General features: G+C 33.1%; 1 protein-coding gene across 5 annotated transcripts in view; it reads left to right on the forward strand.

The window, feature by feature from the left end:
- Positions 1-8,071: 8,071 nt before the first annotated feature.
- Positions 8,072-24,680, forward strand: part of LOC110994196 (protein doublesex) — a 123,516-nt gene continuing 106,907 nt past the window's right edge. For all 5 annotated transcript variants that reach the window (XR_002600211.2, XM_022260721.2, XM_022260743.2 and 2 more), the window contains exon 1: positions 8,072-8,640. Coding sequence is in view for 4 of the 5 variants with exons in the window: in XM_022260721.2 (XP_022116413.2) it covers positions 8,136-8,640 (505 nt within the window). In the remaining variant the exon portion in view is untranslated. The remainder of the gene's footprint in view (positions 8,641-24,680) is intronic.

The following is a 24,680-nucleotide window of genomic DNA, read 5'->3' on the forward strand; positions in this document are numbered from 1 at the left end:
AATTATTTGTCTATAATTAATTGATAGTCACAATTATCTGTTAACTCCAAAAGAGCCTAACAGATGATAGATTAATAGACGAAGAGAAAATATAAACAAAAGAAAACTGAGATATTAAACAAACGACACTTTATATTTCAAAGAAAAAACTAAATTGTTACTTCCAAAAAAAGTTAAAGTCTTTCCACCTCTTTTTTCAGCTGCAGAAAATATACATAAAATTTATGAAATTCCTTATTTTTTAATCAATATTTCAATAGCTTTATATACATGTGATATTGTTTGAAATGTCGGCGGAGTCAGGAAGATTTATTATTTCTGCACGCTCAATGGGCGGATAGATAGCCCGTATTTGCTGTCATTAATTTCTTTAAGAATCCATCCCCGTAAGCGACAAGATATTCGCAATTGTTCCATTTGCCTCGTACGAACAAGAATTATTATCTGCGTAATTCGCAAATGTACCGGGCTTTAAATATTAAAAGCCTTCATTGCTGTAATAACTTTTACTAGTACATAAAAAATGTGCAGTACTATAAATAAAATAACATTAGTAATATTAATAGGTAAATTTCTGTATGTACAAGCTGTATATTGTCCATGAACATAGGCCTTCTCTTAGAACTCCCTCTCTTCTTTGCTTACGAAGCCACATAGGGCCAGCTGCTCTTCGCATATCATCTTCCCATCTTTTTATTTGTCTTCCTCGTTTTCTTTAGTCAAAGCGAGGAATCCATTCCGTTGCTTTCTTCGACCATTTATCTTTATGGGGTTTAGCTAATTATACTATAATTTAGATTTATATTTATTTTACACTTACCAAAGAGGGAAATATTTTAAGGAAGCTGAAAGACTGAATATATTTAGCAATCGTAACAATTATTTATTTATTAACACTTCGTTACATTAGAATATAAAAATTGAACATAGTTATATGAAAAGGAGGACAACTGGCGGGCTTATCGCTTTCGAGCGATTTCTTCCAGGCAACCACTTTTAACAATTACTTTTTTCAATGTAGTTTCTTGAATGTTCTATTTCAGTTTTCGATTTTTTATCTATTAATGTACTTAAGTTGAGTTTGTAGTTATTATCTAAATATATTTACGATAATGATCCAAAAAATATGTAAGTTTGGCTAAATGGTCTGTGAACGGTGAAGGAAAACATCGTGAGGAAACCGACATGTCTTACACCCAAAAAGTCGACGACGACAGACGTCAGACACTGGAGGCTGATCACCTACTTGTCTATTAGATTTGAAAATTGATTATGAAACAGAATCAGACATCTGAGGCCAAGACCTTAAGAGGTTGTAGTGCCACTGATTATTATTATTAAATGGTCTGTGAAAAAAAACCATCCATTCACTGGCAAGAGCCACTTAACGCACATTAACTGCATTCTCTTTGTTTGTCGACTGGAGGGGTGTATGCCGATGTATGAGCGAGTTATTTTTATGGAACAGGGGTCAAATGACTAGTAATAACCAACAATGGGCTCGAAAACGCCGCAAGGTGATCAGTCTTGTGCACACAGAATTAAATATTGTCTTTTGGAATTGAATTAAACACTCAGTAAGCCATGAATTATTAAATTATAATTAATTTTTGCCTAGGGTATTTTAGTGATTTTTTGTGCGCATTTTTTCACTCCTACCTGTCATCAGTGTTATCAACAATACGACCATAAAATGTATTATCAATGATATCTCTGAATATCTCTCGATTTGTTACAATAAGCTGCATAAAGGTGATTATCCGGATTCTCTTTAAAAGCCAAAGTTACTTCTATCTATAAATCGGGCCCTAAAACCGATGCCGGCATTTACAGACCAATATAATTAAATTAAATACCAATATTCTACCTTCAATATCAAAAATATTAGAAAAAAATATTTATTCACGACTCGATATTTACAAACTAATATTTTATTTTTAAACGCCAATACGGTTTTAGATCAAAAAGCAGCTCTTTATCAGCTACAGCTGTTATACTTTTTTACATAATATATGTATTATATACATATATGTCTATAGCACCTATATCTTAATTTCAAAACTTGAGTTTGATTATCTTGCCGAAACCTCGAACAAATTATTTGATGAAGTAGGTATGAGGGTGAGCAATTATTTAATCAATTACCGTTTAAAATTTGCAATATGCGTTTAACAAACTCAAAAAGGCCTTAAAGATGCATGCTAGAGTGACCGTAATGGATTAAAATTGGGACAGCTTATCTCGCTCATATATACTTACATATTAAGTTTCTCATGTAAATAAAATACATTTTTGTAATGAGAGATAAAGTTCTTCATACATTGAACAAACCTGTCAATATCATATTTGCCATAGGTAAATGTAATTACCGTAAATACCTATTTCAATATGGTCCCAGTTCTATCGGAAGTAATACAGTCTCCAAAGAGTATAGTAGAAATTACTAGAGACGATTCAATGCACGGCCGCCGTAGAGTAAGCATTACCAATACACTACCAATTATATTTAAAGCTTTAAAATCATCAATTATATTGAAATAGCGACGCGACATTGTAATGCATTTGTAAAACCTACGTTTAAGAGTAGTTAAAGACAAGTTGATTGTGCTCTAGACTCTATGGTTACATAGACTTACAAACACCTCATAATTCATAGGATACTTAGATTGTAGTATAGGGTTGACATGCGTGTGTGCGGTCTAGTCTGAGAAACTTCTTAATGAGAAATTCTTTCTTTTCTGGTTTTAAAGCCTGCACAAAACGTAGTACCATTTTTACAGAAATATTTGTTAACTGCGTAATATGTCATATTATTAAATTAATTATTTAAAAAAATATAACGGTTAATCTATTTACACTCGTTTTTACTTATCAACTAAAATAAAATAAACTTTTTTAAGAGAATTTGAACTCATGACAACTTTTTGGGTGTTATCGGACTTTTAATCATGAACTCCCAATCATAATACCTACTCTTGGTTATTGATTAGTAATAATATGTATATCAAAATTAATTTACTAAAATCTATATTTATCTATAATTAAAAATGTTGCATTGTTCACCTCAATCACTAGACACAAAACGATCACAGATTATTCACAAGAATACAACAATGATTCAAGGATATTTATCTTTTTACAGGCATGTTGCGAGTTGCGACGCCATCTTGCCTAGAGATGCATTTTGGCGTGTTTTGACACAACAAACAATTTAATTTGATTATTTTAAAGTCAAGTTTTAACAGAACTTAAATCTAGGTTCTATAGACAGTATCTAATAAAAAAATCTGTCATTTTAAAATCGGCTTTTTAAATTTATGCCAATTAGAATTTTATGTCATTTCCCCTTGAACGTGTATGATTATTATCGACAAGTTGCAGCCCTATGCCGACGCGTTCAAACTCATTCTTAATATAGACATATTATTAAGAAGACGAACCGGTTAATAACCATAAAGGCATGAACTTGAACATATCTTTAGTAATATGAACTACTCAAAGATACCCAATGAATTATTATCTTTCCTAAGGAAGCTAAAAAGATTTTTCCCCACTCTTTGTTTTTATTCACAGAATATATACATTGAATAAATTCGACACCCTGATGTTAGTGTTTATAATGCTTTATTATAAAACTTTCAATGTATACATAGTATAGTCTTTTATTAACATAACTTTTACACATTTAAAGAAAACACTTCTACTTTCAATGTAATCAATACCTTATTTTTCTTTTGTTTGCGTCGTTTTTTCTACAAACGTTAAACGACCAAAAGATTAAAAAAATATAAGAATTTTATCTTCTCACACCAAAGAAGTATATCTTCTACCGCGTGTACATAAGTACACAAATATTTTGTTTTTCTGTGATTAAGTGATACTGCCGCCCACAGACACTCACAGAGGGCTCGCAAGTGCGTTGCCGGCCTTATATGAATTGGTGAAAAGTAAATTTATGATACCTTTCATTATGAGCTCTGATACAATTGTGAGCCATTTTCTTGTGACTGTAGCACTGTTTTACTAAATACAAAACAGAAGGTTCATAATGAGATATAAGTAATAAAAAACAAGATTCTAATAGACTATGTAAAAGTATTGGTCCATATAAGGCATAGCATCTGAACAGTCACCTTCTTAATAAAACTTAACTGGGTAGTTATTTTAAGTTAATTAATTAGTAAAGTGGATGAATGTTTCAAGACAAGTTTCTAAGTGCAATAGAAATTGAATAAGAATTTATCTAAGTAAATTGTGTGTATAAGTTCAAAAATATGTAGGCATTTATTAAATTTTCATAATAATATTATTAGCATCGTTTGTCGAACCAGGAGTTATTGAGTATGTGAATATAATATTATTAGCAAAATAGTATTTTAACTAGTCTAATTAAGTAGTACTTATTTCTGTTGACAACATAAACAACTTATTTTATTAAAAGCAAATTTTGGGAAGGACTTTTGTTTATTCCTGCATTTTGTGCGGTATATTTTTTCGTATCCATTGGTCAGACTTACTGCCAAAAAATATGCATGAAAAACAACAAGAAAATGTGATATTAATAATTTTACACATAACTTGTAATAGAACCTAAACAAAAACTTCAACCTTCTTAAGAGCATAATAAAAAAGATTACGCAGTACGCTATTTAAAGAAAAACTTTTTTACCGGATTGAAGCTATGTAAGTATTATTGTAAACTTATAATTACAAAAGACAATACTAAGATTACATCTGTCTTCTTTGCCGATGAGTAGGGATGCCAACAGGTTCGAATTTAATGACGTGGAATAAGTGATACCAGGATGATCTTATGTTCCAAAATAAACGTATTTTGGTTTTTTATTTTTTTTTACGCTAAATCAAACAACTATATATAGTATTAAGAATCGTACTAAAAACTGAAAATTTTCTTTGTTGTAAATTGTTAGGTATTAAAATTTCATTGTTTTTGCATAATTGTTCTATGTAGTTGTAATTTATTTATAGTTTAATTATCGAAAAGCAATGTTGGCCTAATGGCTTCATCCCTGAGGTCATAAGTTTGATCCCCGGCTGTGCACCAATGGACTTTCCCTCTATGTACGCATTTAACAATCGCTCGAATGGCAAAGGAAACCGACATGATTCATCACACTGGAGGCTGATCACCCACTTGCCTATTAGATTGAAAAATGAGCATAAAACATATTCAAAAATCTGAATCAAGACCTTGTTGAATGATGTTGTAGCGCCACTGATATTATTTTCAAAATTTTCAAAAATGCCTTGGATTTTGACATAGTGGGGGACTGGTAGTTTTTTTTTCATATAAGATGGGGCACAGGCCTCTCATCTGTTTTTTTAAATCCTCAAAAATTGTAGCTCAAATCTAATTCGTTAAGGTGTCTAACATACAATACAAATCTGTCAAATTTATAATACGATTTTTTATTATTTAGGAATGTAGTCTTTTCAAATAGTCGTATTAAATTTATTCACTAAGATGGAGATTGCGATGCTAGACGTAATCAATTGCAAGATCACAAATGACAGCTGGTTCAACTTGTAACATCTTTTATCTTATACTGTTCGATACCCATTTTTTTTAATGAACAGGGGGCAAACGGGCAGGAGGCTCACCTGATGTTAAGTGATACCGCCGCCCATGGACACTCCCTCACACTCATTTAAAAAGTCGTAGAAAGACCTTATCCGTAATCCCTATTTATTGAGTAGTTTCATTGTAGAAGTACATTATCTTCACATATAGTTATTTGACTAATGTATACAAATATTGTAAATCCTATTTTAAAAGATAATAGGAGTTTCTTGCCCATTCTTCTCCACACGCAACTGCCTTTTGAAAGGGGCAACTAGAATCAACTTTATATTTTATGTAACCTTCAAAAGCGCCATTCCAGGTGGTCTAATTGGAATAAATGATGTGACTATGTTTAGACTAGACTAGTTTGGTAAGTTTGACGGGTTTGTGTATTGCATCGTAGCCTAAACGAATATTTTTTTATACATGTGTATTTACTAAGACATGATGAAAAATAATGTCTAGTTAACTTAATAAGTAATTTTAGTAACTAATTTACTAAAAATAAATTTACATAAGAAAGTCCATTTTGTTAGTTTTTGTTACTTGATTTTGTCCTTTTCTGACCGTTGTCAAGGAGTTCAAACAAATTTGTTGTGATTCTTTGTCAGAAAGTGAAATTTTTTGAGAATCGGTACAGGGATTTGTCTTTTCTTTTTTTAACAGCGGCAGCAAAATTACTGGTATTAATACTCTATTCTCAAACATATGTTTCTAAAATTAAACCCATTTTTTCACGCCAGTATCACTGACAACCAGAAAATATACCAATATCCAAGCGGTAGTGGGCTTTGGCTCTCATCTTGGGCAACTCGGAAGTTGGGCTCGCAGTAACACAGCAGAAGCCCTTGAACCCACAAGGAAAGCGGAAGCGAGTCCGTCCCAGGCGAACCTGGCACTGTACAGTTGCAGATAAGCCAAAGATAGCCGGCAAGACTTGGAGCGAAGTGAAATGCGATGCTCCAGACCGAACACGATGGAGACTCTGTGTGGACGCCCTCTGCTCAATCTCGTGGTTAAAGGATGAGACAAATAAGAACCTACTTACCCTGCTGCCCCTTGTGCCTCACAGTTGTATCCTAACACTCGTATAGAATAAATAAATTACCCTGCCACAGGGAACAAACTTTTTAATCTTGTTTAAATTTTCTATTTATTAATTGTTTTTTGTGAAACGTGACAAACAATTCAAATAATTTTTATTAACTTTTAAACGGTGTAAGTACTTAAATTTCAGGTCGTGCATTCGAATCCTGGCTGGAATTTTCTATGGTCGCAATTATTGTAGAGTTCTCATATTTTGTAATCTACAAAAATATACTAGACTATTGTTTTAAGTATGTAGTACATAAAAGTTTATATATTTTATTTTTATATGTCATATAGAATATATGTTCGTCAAATTAGGATGTCCGCTATATTTCGAAAGTTAAAATAAGTAAAGATATTAAGGCTAAGCAAAGAGAATATGTAAATCGGATATCGACAGAAGTTCCGTAAACCAAGAGATAGGGACCTGTTTAGCCCAGATTATTGACCTTATAAAACCTTTTTAGATATCTGGAATTTAGAAATTAAACAAATGACAACATACGCACATATACGTGAACTGTTACGTAGGACGTAGAATACATGCACAATAGCACACATAGACAAATTGGCGTCGTCTCAACGAGTTTGCGTTTGTAGGTGTTACACGCGATGTTTAGAGAGCCACTGGCAGTGAGACTTTATTACTGTGATATTTGATTTAATGAATTGACTGAGTTTACACAATCCTGCCTTATTTAAGGCTAGTAACTAAAATATTCCCCAATTTACTAATACTAATATTTAGCATAAGAAACTAACGACGTATTTTTCTCGAAGGAGTAGGCACTAGGCAGAGACCACGGATCTCCACTAGCTACAATCCTCTCTCGCTTCATCCACTTTAAAGACATTTATCATACTCTTAGGTTTCGGGTACTAATATGTCCATTCTCTAGTATCTCTGGATTTGTACAGGTATTTGCGTGGCCAACCAATCATCGTCAACGGTTGCGTTGTTAACCACAGAAGCATTTGCTTTCTCACAATCATTACGTCCTCCTTTATCTCACACTGCTCAAAATTGTCACGATAATATGTAAAATAATGTTTCATTTATATCTTTAATATGTAATACATATACGTGCTTTATATATCTTATACTAATAGTTTAGTTAGTGAGATAAAAAACACCTGAAGAGTTTATGGCTGATTTTATTCAGTAAACCGAAATTTGTGCGGACTTGTGATTTGTGTAACAAGAGCTTATGAGATGAAAATAAATAACAGAATCTACCTATTTACCAACGAGATTTAGAAGCTCACAATTCATCTCTATAAAAAAACACGATTCGCAAATAAATTACGAAGTGCATCGCGTTTCACTGTAATAAATGCATGACGAGAGAAGTGTGGGGTGGGGCGGCGGAGGCAGCCGCACGGCAATCAGTTGCATCGTGACCGCGCGTCGCGTTGCGTGTGTTCTCATCCACACGTCGCGTATATCGCGTTACCACCAGCCATGGTCTCCGTGGGTGCGTGGAGGCGCCGCTCGCCTGATGATTGCGAGGAACGCTCTGAACCCGGCACCTCCAGTTCCGGAGTTCCCCGTGCGCCACCAAATTGCGCCAGGTGCCGGAACCATCGGCTCAAGATCGAGCTGAAGGGTCACAAACGCTACTGCAAATATCGCTACTGCAATTGTGAGAAATGCCGTCTGACGGCCGACAGACAGCGCGTCATGGCGCTGCAAACGGCTTTAAGACGTGCTCAGGCGCAAGACGAAGCTAGAGCGCGGGCTATAGAGACCGGCGGTCCCCCGCCCGGGCTAGAATTGGATAGACCGGAGCCGCCGATAGTGAAAGCTCCGAGGAGCCCAGTGGTTCCCGCCCCGCGGTCTATAGGCTCGAGTAGTTCAGTGGGTTCGGTGCCGGGTTCCCCGGGAGTGTCGCCGCACGTGCACGCGCCTGTTCCTCAAGTTCCTCCGCAGCCAACTATGCCACCGCTTCTCCCGCCACAGCAGCCCGGTCAGTGCAATTTCTTATCTGATAAAGATACTCGTAACGGCGATTGTCAGCTGTTTAATGTTTGCCTGCGTCTGGGCCACGTGTTTTCCGTTATTATCAATTGATTATTTAAAGCCACGATTATTGAAATAGCGATATACTTTGGATCTAAATTAGCCTAAATGAGTTTAAAAATAGAATTTAAACAAAGTTATATACTTCAGACTATTTTATAGAAAAGAATATTGGCAAATGTGATCAAAATAATAATCGAATTAAATGGAAATTATTACACATATAAACATATCATTTAGACTATTTTCATGTTACCTGAACGATGAACCTAATTAATTACTCTGATCGACGAGAGAGAGTTCCTAGAACTCTACATTTGATTTGAATTCATATCATAATTAATTGAGGTCTATATTAATATAGTGTAACTCGTAATTATTTAAATGTTTCAATACATAAACATTTTAGTGTATCAACAGATTAACTTTAAGGTCCATTGTTAGTTATTTGTAATTGCTGATACTTATTTTTTTAACCACAAAAATAATAATAAGAATTTCTGTCAAGAATTTTGTAGGATACAGAAATAAAGACATTAAGGTTTTATTTATATGTGTACATGTATTATTACTTATATATATAGTATATTACAAGTTTGATACCATAAAACGGAAGTATATTTAAAAAAGTATTTTAATATATAAATTAGTTACGACATGAAAAAAATAGGATTTTACCAATATTATATTTTGACGTCCTCTAACTTCCCGATTTGGCAGTTTTTGACAACTGAATTCACTTAAATATAGCTAAACGTATAAGAGTATTATTAAAAAGTATGTAATATTTTAACTTACAAATATGTTGTAATGTATGAAGTAAATTATTGCTGAATTACTGTTGACATATCATGCGATATCGCCCTAGAATTATTATTTACTAATGAATTGTTATTTATTGTATTATAAAACTAATAATACTTAGATATATAGAGAAACTATTAAAACCTTTATCAGATCGGTTACAAAGGGGCATGAGACTTACCTGATGCTAAGTGAAACATCGCCAAACGGCTCACTAGGGCGTTGCCGAACTTTTAAAAATGTTTATAATAAGTGGATTTCCATTAAAACATCAAACTATGTTTTTTTCATTTCGTATTTTGTTGTCCTTATTCATCAGAATTTTCCGAGCTTTTCATAATTTTAATTTCCTTTTAATGATTATAAAATTAATATAATGAAAAACATGTGTACCTATTTGTAAACGTATGATAACTACTATAGTACGAATTCTGATCCGACGGCGTAGGCATAGGTCAGTACTATACCTTTGAATTAGCCCTTCAAGAATCCAGCATACAAGAGTAGATACCTCTACAAAAATTGTATATTAAACAAAATCCAAGTCGGTTATCCATTATCACGAATTTTTCTACAATTTCGCGAAAATAATCTAATCAACTAAATATGTGTTAAAAAAATAGACTTATCAATGCCTTTGATACCACCCTTACAGAGCGGGTGTGTAGGCCCATTCGGGGCGTATGCCTCCTTCGGCTGATGTGCTGCTCGTACGGAGCGGTACGGTTGCAGGCTTTTAGCCCTTGATGAGCTGCAGCGCGTGAGGTAGACAGCTGACAGAAGATTCGACTTGCAGCGCGTAGCTGGTTACTATTCGCCATATAACAGATTCATAGCTTATTTAATGTAGGCCGTGTTATTAAAAAATACAAGAATTTAAAACCGATTCACTAGTATATTAAAAAAATCGCCGCTATGACCCTTTCTTGACAAACTGCTTTTCTTTCTTTACAGGCAAGTTTCCTCTTGAAGTCTAACTTAGTTTTGCGTCACCTTTAATTAAAATAACTTTATTTGAATGACTCCTGACAGTTCTTATATCAAGGGCGGTGAACGGACGAGAACTGGTATGAAACACTAAAACAATTTTCTTTGAAGTTAAATGGATAAATGCTTAATTCAGGGCTTCGATGTGGGATTTTCTGGAGCTATTAGTTAATTTGTTCAGGTTTTTATATGACAGAGCATCACCGTCCTACATGTTCCATTATAACAAATTGATTGATACGTGGAACGTGAGGTACGTAGGCGAAACGATAAGGGTCTATACACATTGTTGTTTTTCCACGAAAAAATATTTTTTATTCTTTATGTATTTAAATCATAACGTCTTTCTCTCAAAGGGGAAGTCAGAGATCACGGATCTTGACTTGCTAAGGTCCTAACATACCACTTTCATGATATTTACCATGCATATGTACATACATTTTTTTTAGTTAGCAGTAGGCAAGTTTTGTAGTTATGAACATCCAATTTCAAAATGCCGCTAACTGGCAAGAAACGCTTCGCTATTTTTTATTTTCAAGTGTTTTTAGTCTATGCTCGATTTAAAAAAAGCTTGTCAACTATATATTTATACCATATATAAATTATGTTACACGGCAATTGTGGAATTAATTAATAAAATAGAAAAGGTAGATATATATATACCATATCAAAAACGAAGCTAACCAAACCAGAAAGTAAAACACATTCGTGAGTTTTTGTAATTAATATATTGTATTATTTTAGTAAATATTTAAGAGATAAGTATGTATAATTAAAAAAAACAAAAACAAAACAGAAAGTAAGGTTTTTTTTAATTGCAACGGAATTTCATTCCAGCTCCCAACACATGTATTGTACGTTGTTGTTGACGTACCTACTTAGTGTCAGACTTAAACTAAATCCTTGTTTTGAATCGTGAGAAGTCCTGAAAAAACATCGGTTTTGGGGGACTAACCCATCGGTTTTAAAATAAAAATAATAATATTTAACGTTCTTCGCCACTTATAGGTGCCTCATTCATTCGGCTATTGACGTATGCATTTTTATCTTACGAATATTGTAGGAATATATCACGCGCTGATAAGCCATGACCTATGTTTTCAATTACATAGTCTCATATCTTTGAGTCGCATAATTGAGGACACAGGGAGCGGACACATTCTGCAACTAATTTTTATATGAAAAATATCCAAAAATGTATTATTACTTTAAAACCCTGTTCCGACAGCTAAACAATTTAGCGTTCGGAACAGGGTTCTGATGATAGCCAAATCTGGCGACGAGAGAACGTCCTATGTCTCCATACTGGCTACAAAACGGCGCACTGTTGAACAACGCTTACAACACGAAATATATTCCGCGGTATTTAGATTATATCAGTAATTACTAGGTGACCTGACAACTAGATAGCAATATCGTACAGCAGTATCAATGTTGCATGCGATAAGACGGTGTCAACTGAGTTGATCGTTTTGCATCAAGAAATCATCAGTACGCTTTATTCACTATAAATTTTGTACCTATAAATAAATATTAAACATTTTATCTACGACTTGGCGCCGTGTGCATTTTATTCTTACGGGGGCCATAGTGCTTTCTCACACATATTAATACATTTATCATAGCTATTCTGTCGTTGAAAGTAAATACAATAATTTAAGATAAAGTTAATTTGTTTTTTTTATACGCTATTTAATTTGAGGTGACCTATGATAATGATATACCTACAACATAATTTGTATGTTTAATTTAAAAATATTGATTTTATTCAAATTAAACTTATTAAATATTTTATTGAAGATGTTTTAAAAAATAGTTTTACGCCCCAAGTACATAAAGTTTATATAAATTTTGCTTTTAATTTTTTTTTTATTCTTACATTGGTTGGCTGGACGAGATCGCTTGAATAGATCCCTCCTGCATCGTTTTTACACCTTACGATCCGTATCAATTCAAAATTTCATCAGCATCACGATGATGGCTGTCTTATACAGTCCTCTTAAGAATATTAAATTTCCGACCTAGCGAACTGTGGAATTAAACTATTCAAAGTGAAAGAGTACTCCTCCCTCAAAAGCCGGCAACACACCCATTAAAATAGGTGTCCTTGGCCTGCAAGGAATGCCCATTTTTGGGCATCCCGTAGGCTCGTTTGCGTTACGTTGCAAAACCAATAACAGCAAAGAATTTTGGGCCTATTTCTGATGTCTTTAACACCATAAATCAATTTGGGAATGAGGGAAAGGGACGCAATTGTTTAACATTATCTCTCTCACTCGAGGGGTGGTTCTAACGGAAGGGATGAAGGCGGTTGCAGTAAAATGTAAGCCTATAGGAGCTTGGGAATTTGGCGGTCATTTTTATTAGGCACATTGTGTTTGTCTATTTACTTCCCATACAAATAAACATTCTTAAAGGAAACGAATGACTTAAGTTTAATGAGATGGAACCTGAGCGGTAATGATATATTTAATATTATAATTAAATGTGACAACACTAAGTAAACAATTACGAGACTTAGAGCGTAGTATTATAAATGTGTCAAAATATATTTGACACATATGAGTCTGAGAGACTTTCGACTCTTTAGCTTAATTAGCCATTCAATTAACTGCCTAGCCATTTAACTAACGGTCTGAAAGATATTCACCGTAGCGTTTGTTACTGCATTTAATAAACTGGCTGGCCTGTGCTTAGGCAATTCGTATGATAGAGTGATATTTTATATATTTGTCACTGCTAAATTTACATTATTATTGCTACTACACTCGTCCATTTGTACTTGTTGTTTTTCATTAAACTTTGAAAAGAAAAAACTATAAAACAAGTGTTTTCGGTGTCAGGCGAACACCTGTCCATATCCAAACCAAGTTCTTTAATCTCACCATTGGAGAATTTTGCTTGCCTGCTTCTTTTTCCTATAAAATTCGTATCTATTTAGTATACAAGAAACGTAGTACATAAAGTATATTTTTATGTCATTAATTTATAAAATATTAAAACATTATTGATTTACAATGTTCTAGAATTTTCATCTGCCTTCTGCTTTTTATAGGAAATATTGATTGATTAATAAGAAAATTTTACAAAAATACTTAGTACATTGTTTTTATTATAAACATGATTATAATAAATTATAACAACATAATTATGTTTATTTTCTTACAAAACTTTGTACATAAATAAGTCACAACTATTTATTATGATAAATAACTAATTGTCTTTCTTCTTTTGAGGGAAATACTCAATGCATGCAAGGCAAAGGCCGCCTCCAATTCCCGCCATTTCTGTTTGCACTGTGCCACTTCCTTAATCTGTGCTCCACACTTAAAAAATAACTATCTATAGATAAAGGAAAGACCTATGTAATACCTATGTAAACTATATGCAGCCAAACCACACTCTAGATGGTCCTTTAAATTATCTCTGGTAAATTATACATGTCGTAAGCTACACTAATTCAGCAATTTTACATTTAAACACGTTTCTATTTCAATCTTCTTCTCTTTTATTAGCAAAGGCCTCCTTCCTCCAAATCCCGCCATTCCTCTCAGCACTGTGCCACTCTCTGCTATGTACCACCTGCTGTTTCTTTTATTTGTTCTATCCACCTTCAAAGCTGTCTTCATCTTTTTCGTTTGCTAGTGTTTTTTCATGCGCCCCTCATATTTCCAATTTAGTTTATTTATATTTATTTGCACCACGCAAGTCTTATAATGATTCGAAGCATGGGATAGTAAAGACTAAAGATACTCTTTATTTATAACTGAAATATCTTACCTATACTAAAACTTTGAACAATTTGGTTTGGACAAAGGAAAACTTTTTGATTGGATTGGTTGAAATGGAAACAAATCAGTTCAAAAGACTCCCGAGTTCAATGGGTTACTGGCACCCTGACTTAGATTCGATTAGGGTTGTCACATTTTTAATAATATAAAAAATTCGTACAAAATATCGTTACCATTTCTTGACAGATCTAAAACGCTGCAATTATAAAATTTATGATTACACAATTTCTTGAATCCCTTTACCTATAAATTGAAGTGAATCAAAAGGTATCAGAAATGATGTGGCCTTGATTGTGCCCGCCCGCGGTGTCCTTTTGCTCTTTGTGTCGGGTTTTTGTCTGGTATTTATTTAAAAAGAACTACTTTAATGTATTTAACTAAGAAATTAACATAATATCTTGCCGTTTTGGGATTCTGTTTCTTGATCATTTACTTTTCCAAATACGTAAGTAAGTGGTCAGCCGTCTATGTCCGTCATCGAATTTTTGGGCCGCGTTATTCACGGTCATTTCCTTTACCTTACGGCCGAGTGTTAAACGCACACATAGATATGTGCATTGATGCACGACTGGGTTCGAACTTACGACCGTTAAATGGCACTTGCTTATGCCACTTTTTTTACTTGGGGAAATGTATTGCGCTTACCCTACCGAGATGGGACTTCTCAGTGCGGGAGGGTTATTTGATACTCGCGATTGCGCATACCCAATAAAACTATAAGGCACCACCAACAATCGCCTTAGACAAGACTGCGGTAACAGCGGAACCTTCCATATGCCAGACATGCGAAGCGGTGGTTGTGACCACCGCTACGAGATACTTGACACAGAAAGCATGTGCATTGCATGAAGCATGAAATATTTACATATTAAAAACTCCTATTTTGAAAATAAAATAAGTAATATATTTAAACGCTTGGCAGCCCTGCCAAAGATTGCTGTTTTATGAGCTCTCGTCATTAAATCTTCAACGTTCGTAAAGATTTGGCTTAGGGTTGACGTGTACGGGATAAATTGGCAAAGAGAGCTCTTTTTGTTTCTTTTTAAAGGTAAAATCTATCTTGGTGATATTCAGCTATATTTTTATTACATTTTTCGTTATTTATTACATAATTATTTTATAAAAATAACAGCAGATTTTATAAAGAATTGAAGCAGTTAACATTGTATGGAGAATAGGAATAGTGCTTCTTGAATCTATAAAACAAACTTGAATCTCTTTCGAATATATGTACCAATACGCCCAAATGCGTATACGAATAATTGAATTGTAAATTCTTAAACGACATGCAAGTAAACAAATTTTACACACATAAACACACATTTAAAACTAAAACTATAGTGACTTATAGTCCTATGGGCGTCCAGTGACAAATTAAAACTAAGTAGAAACTTGAACCCCATCAAGAGTATCATTTGTGCGCCGCGATTATTAATCACACTTTGTTTTTTATTTATTTATTAGCAGTCTTACCTTTAACATACAGATTATAAACCAAAGACAAAAGCCAAAACAGATTACATTGTTAAACAACACGAAATAGAAAACATAAGTAGGTACACTAATGATATGATTGTATAATAGACAAAAAAGAAAACTGAAATTAAACCATTAAATAAATGACAATTAATACTTAATATTTCCAGAAAAATTAAATTGTTACTGCTAAACAAAGACATTCTTTAATTTTTATTTCGAAGTAAAAGAATAAATCGTCAAATGTTACCTTAATACTTCTACATGCTTGTTGTAAGCGCAAGATGCTAAAATGCCTGAGCTGGTAGGCTCAGTGTTAGAGGAGAATTTGTTTGCTTTTGACTCCTACCAGAGCTTTAAGCGCTCGACACAGTAAATAATACGAATCGTTACTCAAACATTATTCATTTTGATTGAAGTGTGACGGCGCTTCACAGAGTTAAATATATTTTCATTACTCAAAACGTTGACGTATTGGTTGACAAATATTCTGTTGGTATATTCAACGTGGTTCAAATGTTAATCGTTTTATCTGGTTTATTATCGAATAATATAATAAATAATTTTACAATTTCATACGATTTATGTTTGCAAAAGTTTTGCGAATGATGAAAATTTTATTGAAGATTTTGAATCAGTTTAAAAATTATATAAACGAAATAGTATGAAACGCCTTCATGAGCATTTGTCATACTAATAGGCAAGTGGGTGATCAGCCTCCTGTGCCTGACACATGCCGTGGTCAGGGTCTAAGACAAGCCGGTTTCCATGATGTTTTCCTTCACGGTTCGTTAGCGATTTTTTTTATTTCGAAGAAAAAGGTCTATTTGTGCACAACTAATTGAACCTACGACCTCAGACGTACGCTGAATCCAATAGGCCAACGCTGCTCTCGGCTTATTAAAGTCGATCAAATTTTAGCCCTTTTTTATTTCCACATTTTTAAAGCTATCAAGCAAGGCTGTCTCGGCTGCGTATTTGGCGCTGCAAGTTTTTCATCGTATAACGAGTACTGCATCAGGCCACCAGTATTTCCTATAAGAAAATCATTTTTCTAATTAACGAGACGTGATGAAAGCGGTGTATTGCTTTATAATATTATAAGAATATCAATTGATTTTTAAGTGATAATGCTGTGTTCTGCTTTTTTATAGAGCTCTTCCATAACCAACCTAATAGTTAATTCCAAAACAATTACAAATTGTTTTTTTTTAAACCTTTTACAACAACTTCTCCCAATTATTATTTGTTAACAAAAAGCTTTACGCGACGCTTAACACGCTACATGAGTGAGTGTAATATTTAACTACTATATTTCCAAACATACAAATTTTGTATCAAATCGATCCAGCCGTTTTGGAGTTTTTTTTGGACTATAGAGGTACCTTATTTGTTTTTTTTTAATTATTACCGACTTTGGCCAACAATCTTAAATTAACCTTATAATAATAGTATTCTTATGATACAAAGAAGAGGCCTAAATCTAGTAATAATTTCATCTTTCCGCTAAAACGCTTTCATCTTCAGGAACTGTCATTGTTTCCAGTTCAAACAATGTGTATACCATTTAGCTTTGCTTAAGTCAGGCTATTAATAATATCGGCTATCTGTGTAAAATTAGAATAATAGCTATTTTTGTCAAGACTATAAAACTTTTAATATTTCGAAATTCAAATTAAACATTCATAATTTCAAAAACCCGCCAAAACGCTTCTCTAGACAAGATGGCGTCGCATCACACAAACATTCAGTTTTTCGTGTTAAATATAATTCTTAAATTATATAAATACATTAATATATTCAGTCAAAAATTAGACTTTAATACAGTTAAACTCCAACAGATAGACATTTTCTTTGACTTCGATTCTGACATATAAATAAATATATATTGTTTTTAAATAAAAGTATATATTTTTAAGTCCTTGTTTTATACAAGAAAATATGATATTCCTAATTTTACACACATACACATCAACTATATTAGAAGATAAGCAAGCTGGCAAGGAAAAAAAATTAACAAGCAACCACAAAATCAAAAAGAACAAAATAATAATAATATCGTTATGCTGATATAAAAATATCAATTTTCAAAGTAGTTTTTTTGAGTTTTGAGACGCATTCATAATTTTTTATATAGGATGATGCGACTGTCGTAATTTGTAAAAAGATCTATTCCATTCAAATAGTAATTGTCTACATTCAAATTTCGAAATGATTATCTTTGAACGACTTTTGACAAGACTCACTAACAAACTTATTGCACAAAAGTTGTCCTATTCTCAATTAACTTTAAGACGCTTTGTGAAGAGATTTTACAAATCTTGGCACCTCGCCATGCTATTTTGTTAAAAGGGCACATAATAAGCAGTTCAGATTAGGTATCAATTAGGATTTCACTCAAGGCCTTTTATTGTACTGCAGTTAAACGGCCTTTTTATGTTAGCACGCTATCCCTAAAGTTCGTATGAATGGTATCATGTTCGTCTAATTTAGTATGGAACTCGTTTCCATGGTTACCGTTTTTTACGTCAATTTCTACAGGACAACAAATGGATTACTAATATAATTTAAAGGAAATATTACTTTGGTATTTGTGTAAAAACTTAATACTGTAATTTAATATATAATTATGAAAATACTTAATTTTTCGATCTTCATATATTCACGCTTCAAGAGTTCTAACCCTCAATGGACCAAAACCCAAATCTAAAAAAAAACATCGTCAATCCGGCATTATGTTCTGTTGTAAGTCCGGGAATCGAATTTACTAAAGCCTTGAACAACAAGCCAAGACAAAATCATTTCGTGTCATATACGCGACAATTTACACGATACTTCAAAACTAACTACAAATGAAAATGAAAAAAAATTACACTAATATTTTCTTATTAATAAAAATTTGAATCTTAGGTGATGTTTTACCTAATTAATTAGAATTCCTTGAATACAGTTTCCTTGGCTATGAATAGACTCTCACATACCTACCATTGGGAATCATTACAAGTGCTAACTAGACAAAAAATCAATCATACTTGGCGACGTGTTTGAACACGACAATCAAAACTCGTTTTAATTCGTAATATTTTATCGCAATAATATTTTATACCTCGATTTTACTGCAAAACTTGAATATTATATACTTTAAGTATTACATTATAAAGACAGTTTAATACTTTCGGAGATAATATTGCTTATGCATATGTACTTAGATCGTTAAAACTTTTACAACATCACCTGCGCCTTTCCCTTTCCTTTACTATATTTTTATTAAATGGATATTAAATTTTAAATAATCGAGAAGACAAGTTTATTGAAGCGAATTGAGCGCGATTTGTTAACCTTTAACGTAACCTTTAAAATAATAAATTTAGGTTATCATTACATACATGAATAACGCCGCATCCATGTATGCAATAATATATCATGATCATCTGTCAATGTAAGGCAAGTTAACGATGAGTCTCCTGTGCCTGCCACATAGGACGATTTCCTTTGACTGTCGAGCGAATGTTTTACACATAGAAAGTCCATTGGTGCACAGCCTGGGATCGAATCTACGACCTCAGGGATGCGAGTCGCACCAACACTGCTCTGAATTGTGTATATGAAATTGGTTATGCTAGTTTATTACTTTTCGACTAAGACAAACCCTTTTAGCTGTATGTGAAATTTACGACAATACGACTTTAAGTCACACTTATCCTCGTTAGAGTTAACAGCTACGAAAGCCATGGCTTGTAAGTTAACCATAGATCCAACCATAGATAGGTACGGTTAACGACTACTTTCCTCAACCCACTTTTCTATGGTTCCAGTACTCGCAATCCCTTTTCAACGTTACTGTAGCGACGCATCTGCAGCATTATATCCTGAAATGTGCCAACATAGATATGCCATAGACTTTGGGGGCAATGAAAGGCTTTTGAAAGTACAACCTCCTTCCTCTGCCTTTAAACGTCAAAAAGTAATTGTACATTGTCAACTCAATAAACGCGCAAAGTTTTTTGACCTTTCGCAAGATATAAACATTTCATTGCCATTCCTAGTAAATCTCGAGTATAAAACAAACAAAAATGCGGCCATTTCGCGTTGCGTCGCCCAGAAGTAACAAATCAAACTAAATATATTGGTGATAAAAGTGCAACAAGTATGCGAAATGCACACTGCCTTTGAATGTGTACATCCACTTGCTTTTATGAGCCATAAACGGGGCTTTACGATCGCCAGGATAATACCATCCGGCTAAAAGGGTTCTTAGGTATCCTATACCTATCTTCGGACTAATTAAACATTAATTCATACATATGTATTGGGATAGGGTGAAACGCCCTGTTGCATAAAGGATGTTATTACTATTACATATATGTATAAACGAAGAACGATGCTGCATATTAATTAAATTTTATGTTAAGTAACAGTTAATTAACACGCATGCGGCTGTAAGACAAACATTATTATCTAATGTTTGTTTGTAACAAAAAAACTTTCTATCCTGAAGGGTTTTTTGATACTTAAATTTTTGTTTTGCACATTGGTATACAAAAATACTGTGAGAACCAGCATGTTTTAGACCGGTGTTAATTATCGAAACACAGTAGGTAAGTCAATTTTTAAAAGATAATGAAAAACTGAAATTCAAATTCCAAATAATTTTACTTTCCCTGCCCCCTTGTAGCCCCAAATTGGGAAACACTTAGACCCTTCCTGCTGCCGCTTCCTGATCTGCTCGTCTGCGTTTGTCAAAACAAATGATCACCACACAGATAAACAAATGACTGACGTAAAAGACGTTTTTCTATTTTACGAACTAAAATATTTTAATTTTTTAATAGATATTGAAGACTGAAAAAATACCTTGGGTCTTCGCCAGTTGCGCGACCTCCGTAAGGCAATGACTACCATATAAAATTAATATATTCCTTGTTCCGTGTAATATAACTTTAATATAAAATGTTTATTACATCAACAACTTTATGTTAGCGTTGTTAAAATTTGTTTTATGGCAAACATCTGCATTAAACTACAGTAGCTAACGTTTTTGTTTTAAAGTGATCAACTGTTGTATCACATTAAAATAGTAATTCTCACAAATTATGAAATAATGAGTACTTTAACTTTGCACGAACATGCTTCTATATTGTCAGTATTACCCGGTCTATAATAAAAAGCTGTGTATAAACTGAAAACTATTTACAAAACGAAAAGCTTGTATAAAGCTCGATCGTAAAATGAATAGCTTTAAATTGTAACCTTTGAGTAAGTTTATAGTCCACAATTAAACCGGCCAAGTTTCATTCCATAATTATTTTATTTTATTATGCATAAGTGAAAGCTGCTTGTTAAGATATATATCTAAAGCCGAGGGCTGAAGAACGCACCCACAAACTTAAAGAAAAACAATGGTCAGAAGCAGTCAATTGAAAATTGGTGTTATTGGTTTTATAAATCCGGGAAATCAATTTTATTTCAATCAAAAATTATTTATTTTAAAATTAAGCATTGTTCAATAAAACATAATTATTATACATGAGATCTGCTTTTGTAATTAACTTACACTTATGAACGTCAACGAAATTAAATTAATTCTAAATTTAAATTTTGTAGGGCGTAGAATAGGCTAGAATAACTGGTAAGAAAATCGCCGCCACACTTTTTATTCGCAAAAATTTTGAGTAATACTAATGGTTCATAATGAAGTAAATTAATCCTTGAATTAGGAAAAAAGTTTATTACAATGGTACATATCCCTGTGTATCTTACCATAATAACATAGACGCCGGTAAGTCTATATGTAAAAGCGTGTTTTCAGTAGCGAATTTTTTTTGTCAAATTCATTAGTTTACGTTAAAAATATTTGTAGACAATGACGAAGTCAGTGTTGTTATGATTAGGGTACATTTGTTGATAGTTCATCTAGTTTCATAGTTTTTTAAACAAACTTTATCTACAGTATGACATAACGTGGTCTTGTTTTATTTATTTTAACTTCACCACAACAATTATTGGCTATTCAAAAGCATAATTATGTTCTCTTGTAAATATTTACGATCGTTAAAATTATGACTTATGCTTGTAGAACTTATTTCTATTGTGCTTTGTATGGCTTTGACTATGAAATGGCTATGGCACAATGCGAGATATATGTAATATTCAGAAGAGATTATATATATTAGATTAGTCTTAAATCAAACTAACACACTTTACAGAACACTTAATAAACACATAACATTTAATAATTATGGACTTTTGCACGCTTGAACGATTAAATTCTGTGGACGTTAATAAAAACTAATCAGTTTGAACTCATTTAGACTTATTTAAATAAAAACTCTTTATTCTCCTGTCAAACGTATTTATATATACATTGTGAAACAGGCCCCTAGAATTGTAACTTACTGTTATGTTTAATTTAAAACGACTAAAAGAAAACGTGGACCTCACATCGTAAAGTACAAACAAAAATAACAAATAATAAAAATAAATAAAATAAAACGTTTATCACCGGTGTTTATTATGTATGATCGTTGGATGGATGTCAGTAAGCCTAGTCGTAAAAATACATGAAATATGATAATTGCTAAGTTCTTCAGTATATTACAATTCGAACATTGATGATTCTCCTGACGTTTTGTGAGGCCATAACTTGGGGTTTTCGGAGAAGGAGCTCTCTCTCTCTTTCGCACGAAATGAGTGTTAGCAGACTGCATTCTCAGACGCATTAAGGGTGCGCTTACATCAGAATGCGTCGCGAGCGATTTGAAGTTAGCTAAGCGCGAAACAAATGTTACATACGCCGATGTGTTTTTTTAAATAACGCTTTAACCTTTTTAGGTCTGGACCTCAGATTTCTGTATTTGTCTAATAAGGACAAGTTCCAGTAGGTGAAAAGCCAGTGCATGACGCACGCCGTCGACTGTTTTAGGGCTAAGGTAATTTGGTTTCTTTCACCGCTCGTTAAATGTGCATAGAAAGTCCATTGGTGGCGACTGCCTACGACCTCAGGGCTATGAGTCGCACACTGAAGCCACTAGAAGCCTGCTACACAAGATTACAGACGATTAATATTTAATCTACTTATTTTAAACACTAATATGATTTCAAATCTTTGTTGATTTTAATATTTATGATATCCTCAATACGTCATGGCAAATATGGGGTTGTACCAGAATACCACTACGGCTACGGTGTTAATCTTTTACAAACATAACAAAATTAAATTGCGACACAATGAACCTACTGTCAATTACTGCATATTTTTTAAATGTCTTAAAAAGACCATTACGGTGTTGCGTATAAGGTAGACATTAACTACCGGTGTCGCTCATCGCGTCCGCTTCAGCGTCGCTGCTTGTTGTGGTCCCTTTCGAAGAAAGTCTAGTATTAGTTTTCACTCAGTCCGTGACAAAGTTGTTTGGAGGTAATGAGCTTAGACACTCGATATGTTTGCACAGGACAAACTCTGCATGTTGCGTGTCTTTTTGCGAATATTTAAACAAAAGTGGAATGCGAGCTAAATTAGAAAAACAAATACAATAAGTGAAAACAAAACACAGCGATCCACGATTTGAAGAAATTATATTTCTTTGACGATTTCTCAAAGCTTCAATTAAAATTTCATTCTTCATAGAAAATGATAAGATTTATAACAGTTCGGAAGTCAATTAAGTCATTAGTTTTAAATCTCGGTTACAATAATTCCAGATTATTTCCAGATTGCATATATGAAACAGAAATCAGAAGTACAGTAAGTACCTACATAGACAAAAAGATTTAAACAAACAAACAATAAATTTTAACAAAACTGAAATTTAAAACAAACGTTATATATAATAAAATAAATTGTTACTGATAAACAAAGTCAAAGTCTTCCCGCCTATTCAAATATTTCCTCACACCCTCTTTAGTGAGGTGGATAATATGAATATCCTCATAATTTGTGTCACAGTAAAACCAGAAACACTGGTGAATTATTCAGGTAATTCATCTTCGTACGAGGCACATGGAACTATTGTGATTAGGAATTTTATTGCTGACACCCAGTATAATATACTAACACTTATTTAAGTTACATAAAAAACCAGCTTAATTCTAATACATAAATAAAACTCAATCGAATACAGCACTTAACCCGTTTTGGGTAATCAGCGTGTCCTATGAATCATAGGACTCTTTCACCTGCTTTCATTCTATTCTTTTTATATCGTCTGCTCATCTCTTGCTCTGTCTCCCTCTTTTCCTTTTTCCATGGCATGATTGCCATTCTGTAATTATTTTTATCCATTTAAACCTGCTATCTTTCGTCATGTGATTTTTTTTTCTTTATCATGTACTTTACTTTGGTCGCTAATCTTATCTCTTCTGCTCTTTTTCGATGTCTCAGTGTTGATTAGGAATAGGCGATGCTAATTACCAGAATATAAAGAGTCATTGACTTTAAAAATATCATTCATTCAAAAGATGGTGAGGCGCTTCAGTTAGTGTGTACTTAACAATAATATTCTTGATTTTTACACACTACCTGAAACTACTGCAGTAGGAGTATTCACTACGTATATACACTGCGCTCGACTTCCGTTACAAATACATATTTCAATATTAAAAGGTAACGCAAGGTAAAATATAACTAAAACAAATTATTACTTATAATGTTAAAAAATAATGAATGTGGTTAGTTTTAAATTACTTATTAGTCTTAAGTTAGGCTAGATCGTAATGTTAAATGGTGTCTTTGTCCAGAGACAATTTAAAAAAAAAGTGAGTCCGTATAAAGTACATATGTCAGAAGTGAAACTTCTTCACTAAGGTAAAAGCCTCAATAGATGATCATGTACCAGTATATTATCACACACACTGTATACGTGTTAATAATAATATAAGTAAATAAAAATTAGAGAAAGAATTAAAAATCAGAATAGCCATCTAAAGTTCT

The sequence above is a fragment of the Pieris rapae genome, chromosome 1, assembly GCF_905147795.1.
Source record: "Pieris rapae chromosome 1, ilPieRapa1.1, whole genome shotgun sequence".
NCBI classification, from domain to species: domain Eukaryota; kingdom Metazoa; phylum Arthropoda; class Insecta; order Lepidoptera; family Pieridae; genus Pieris; species Pieris rapae.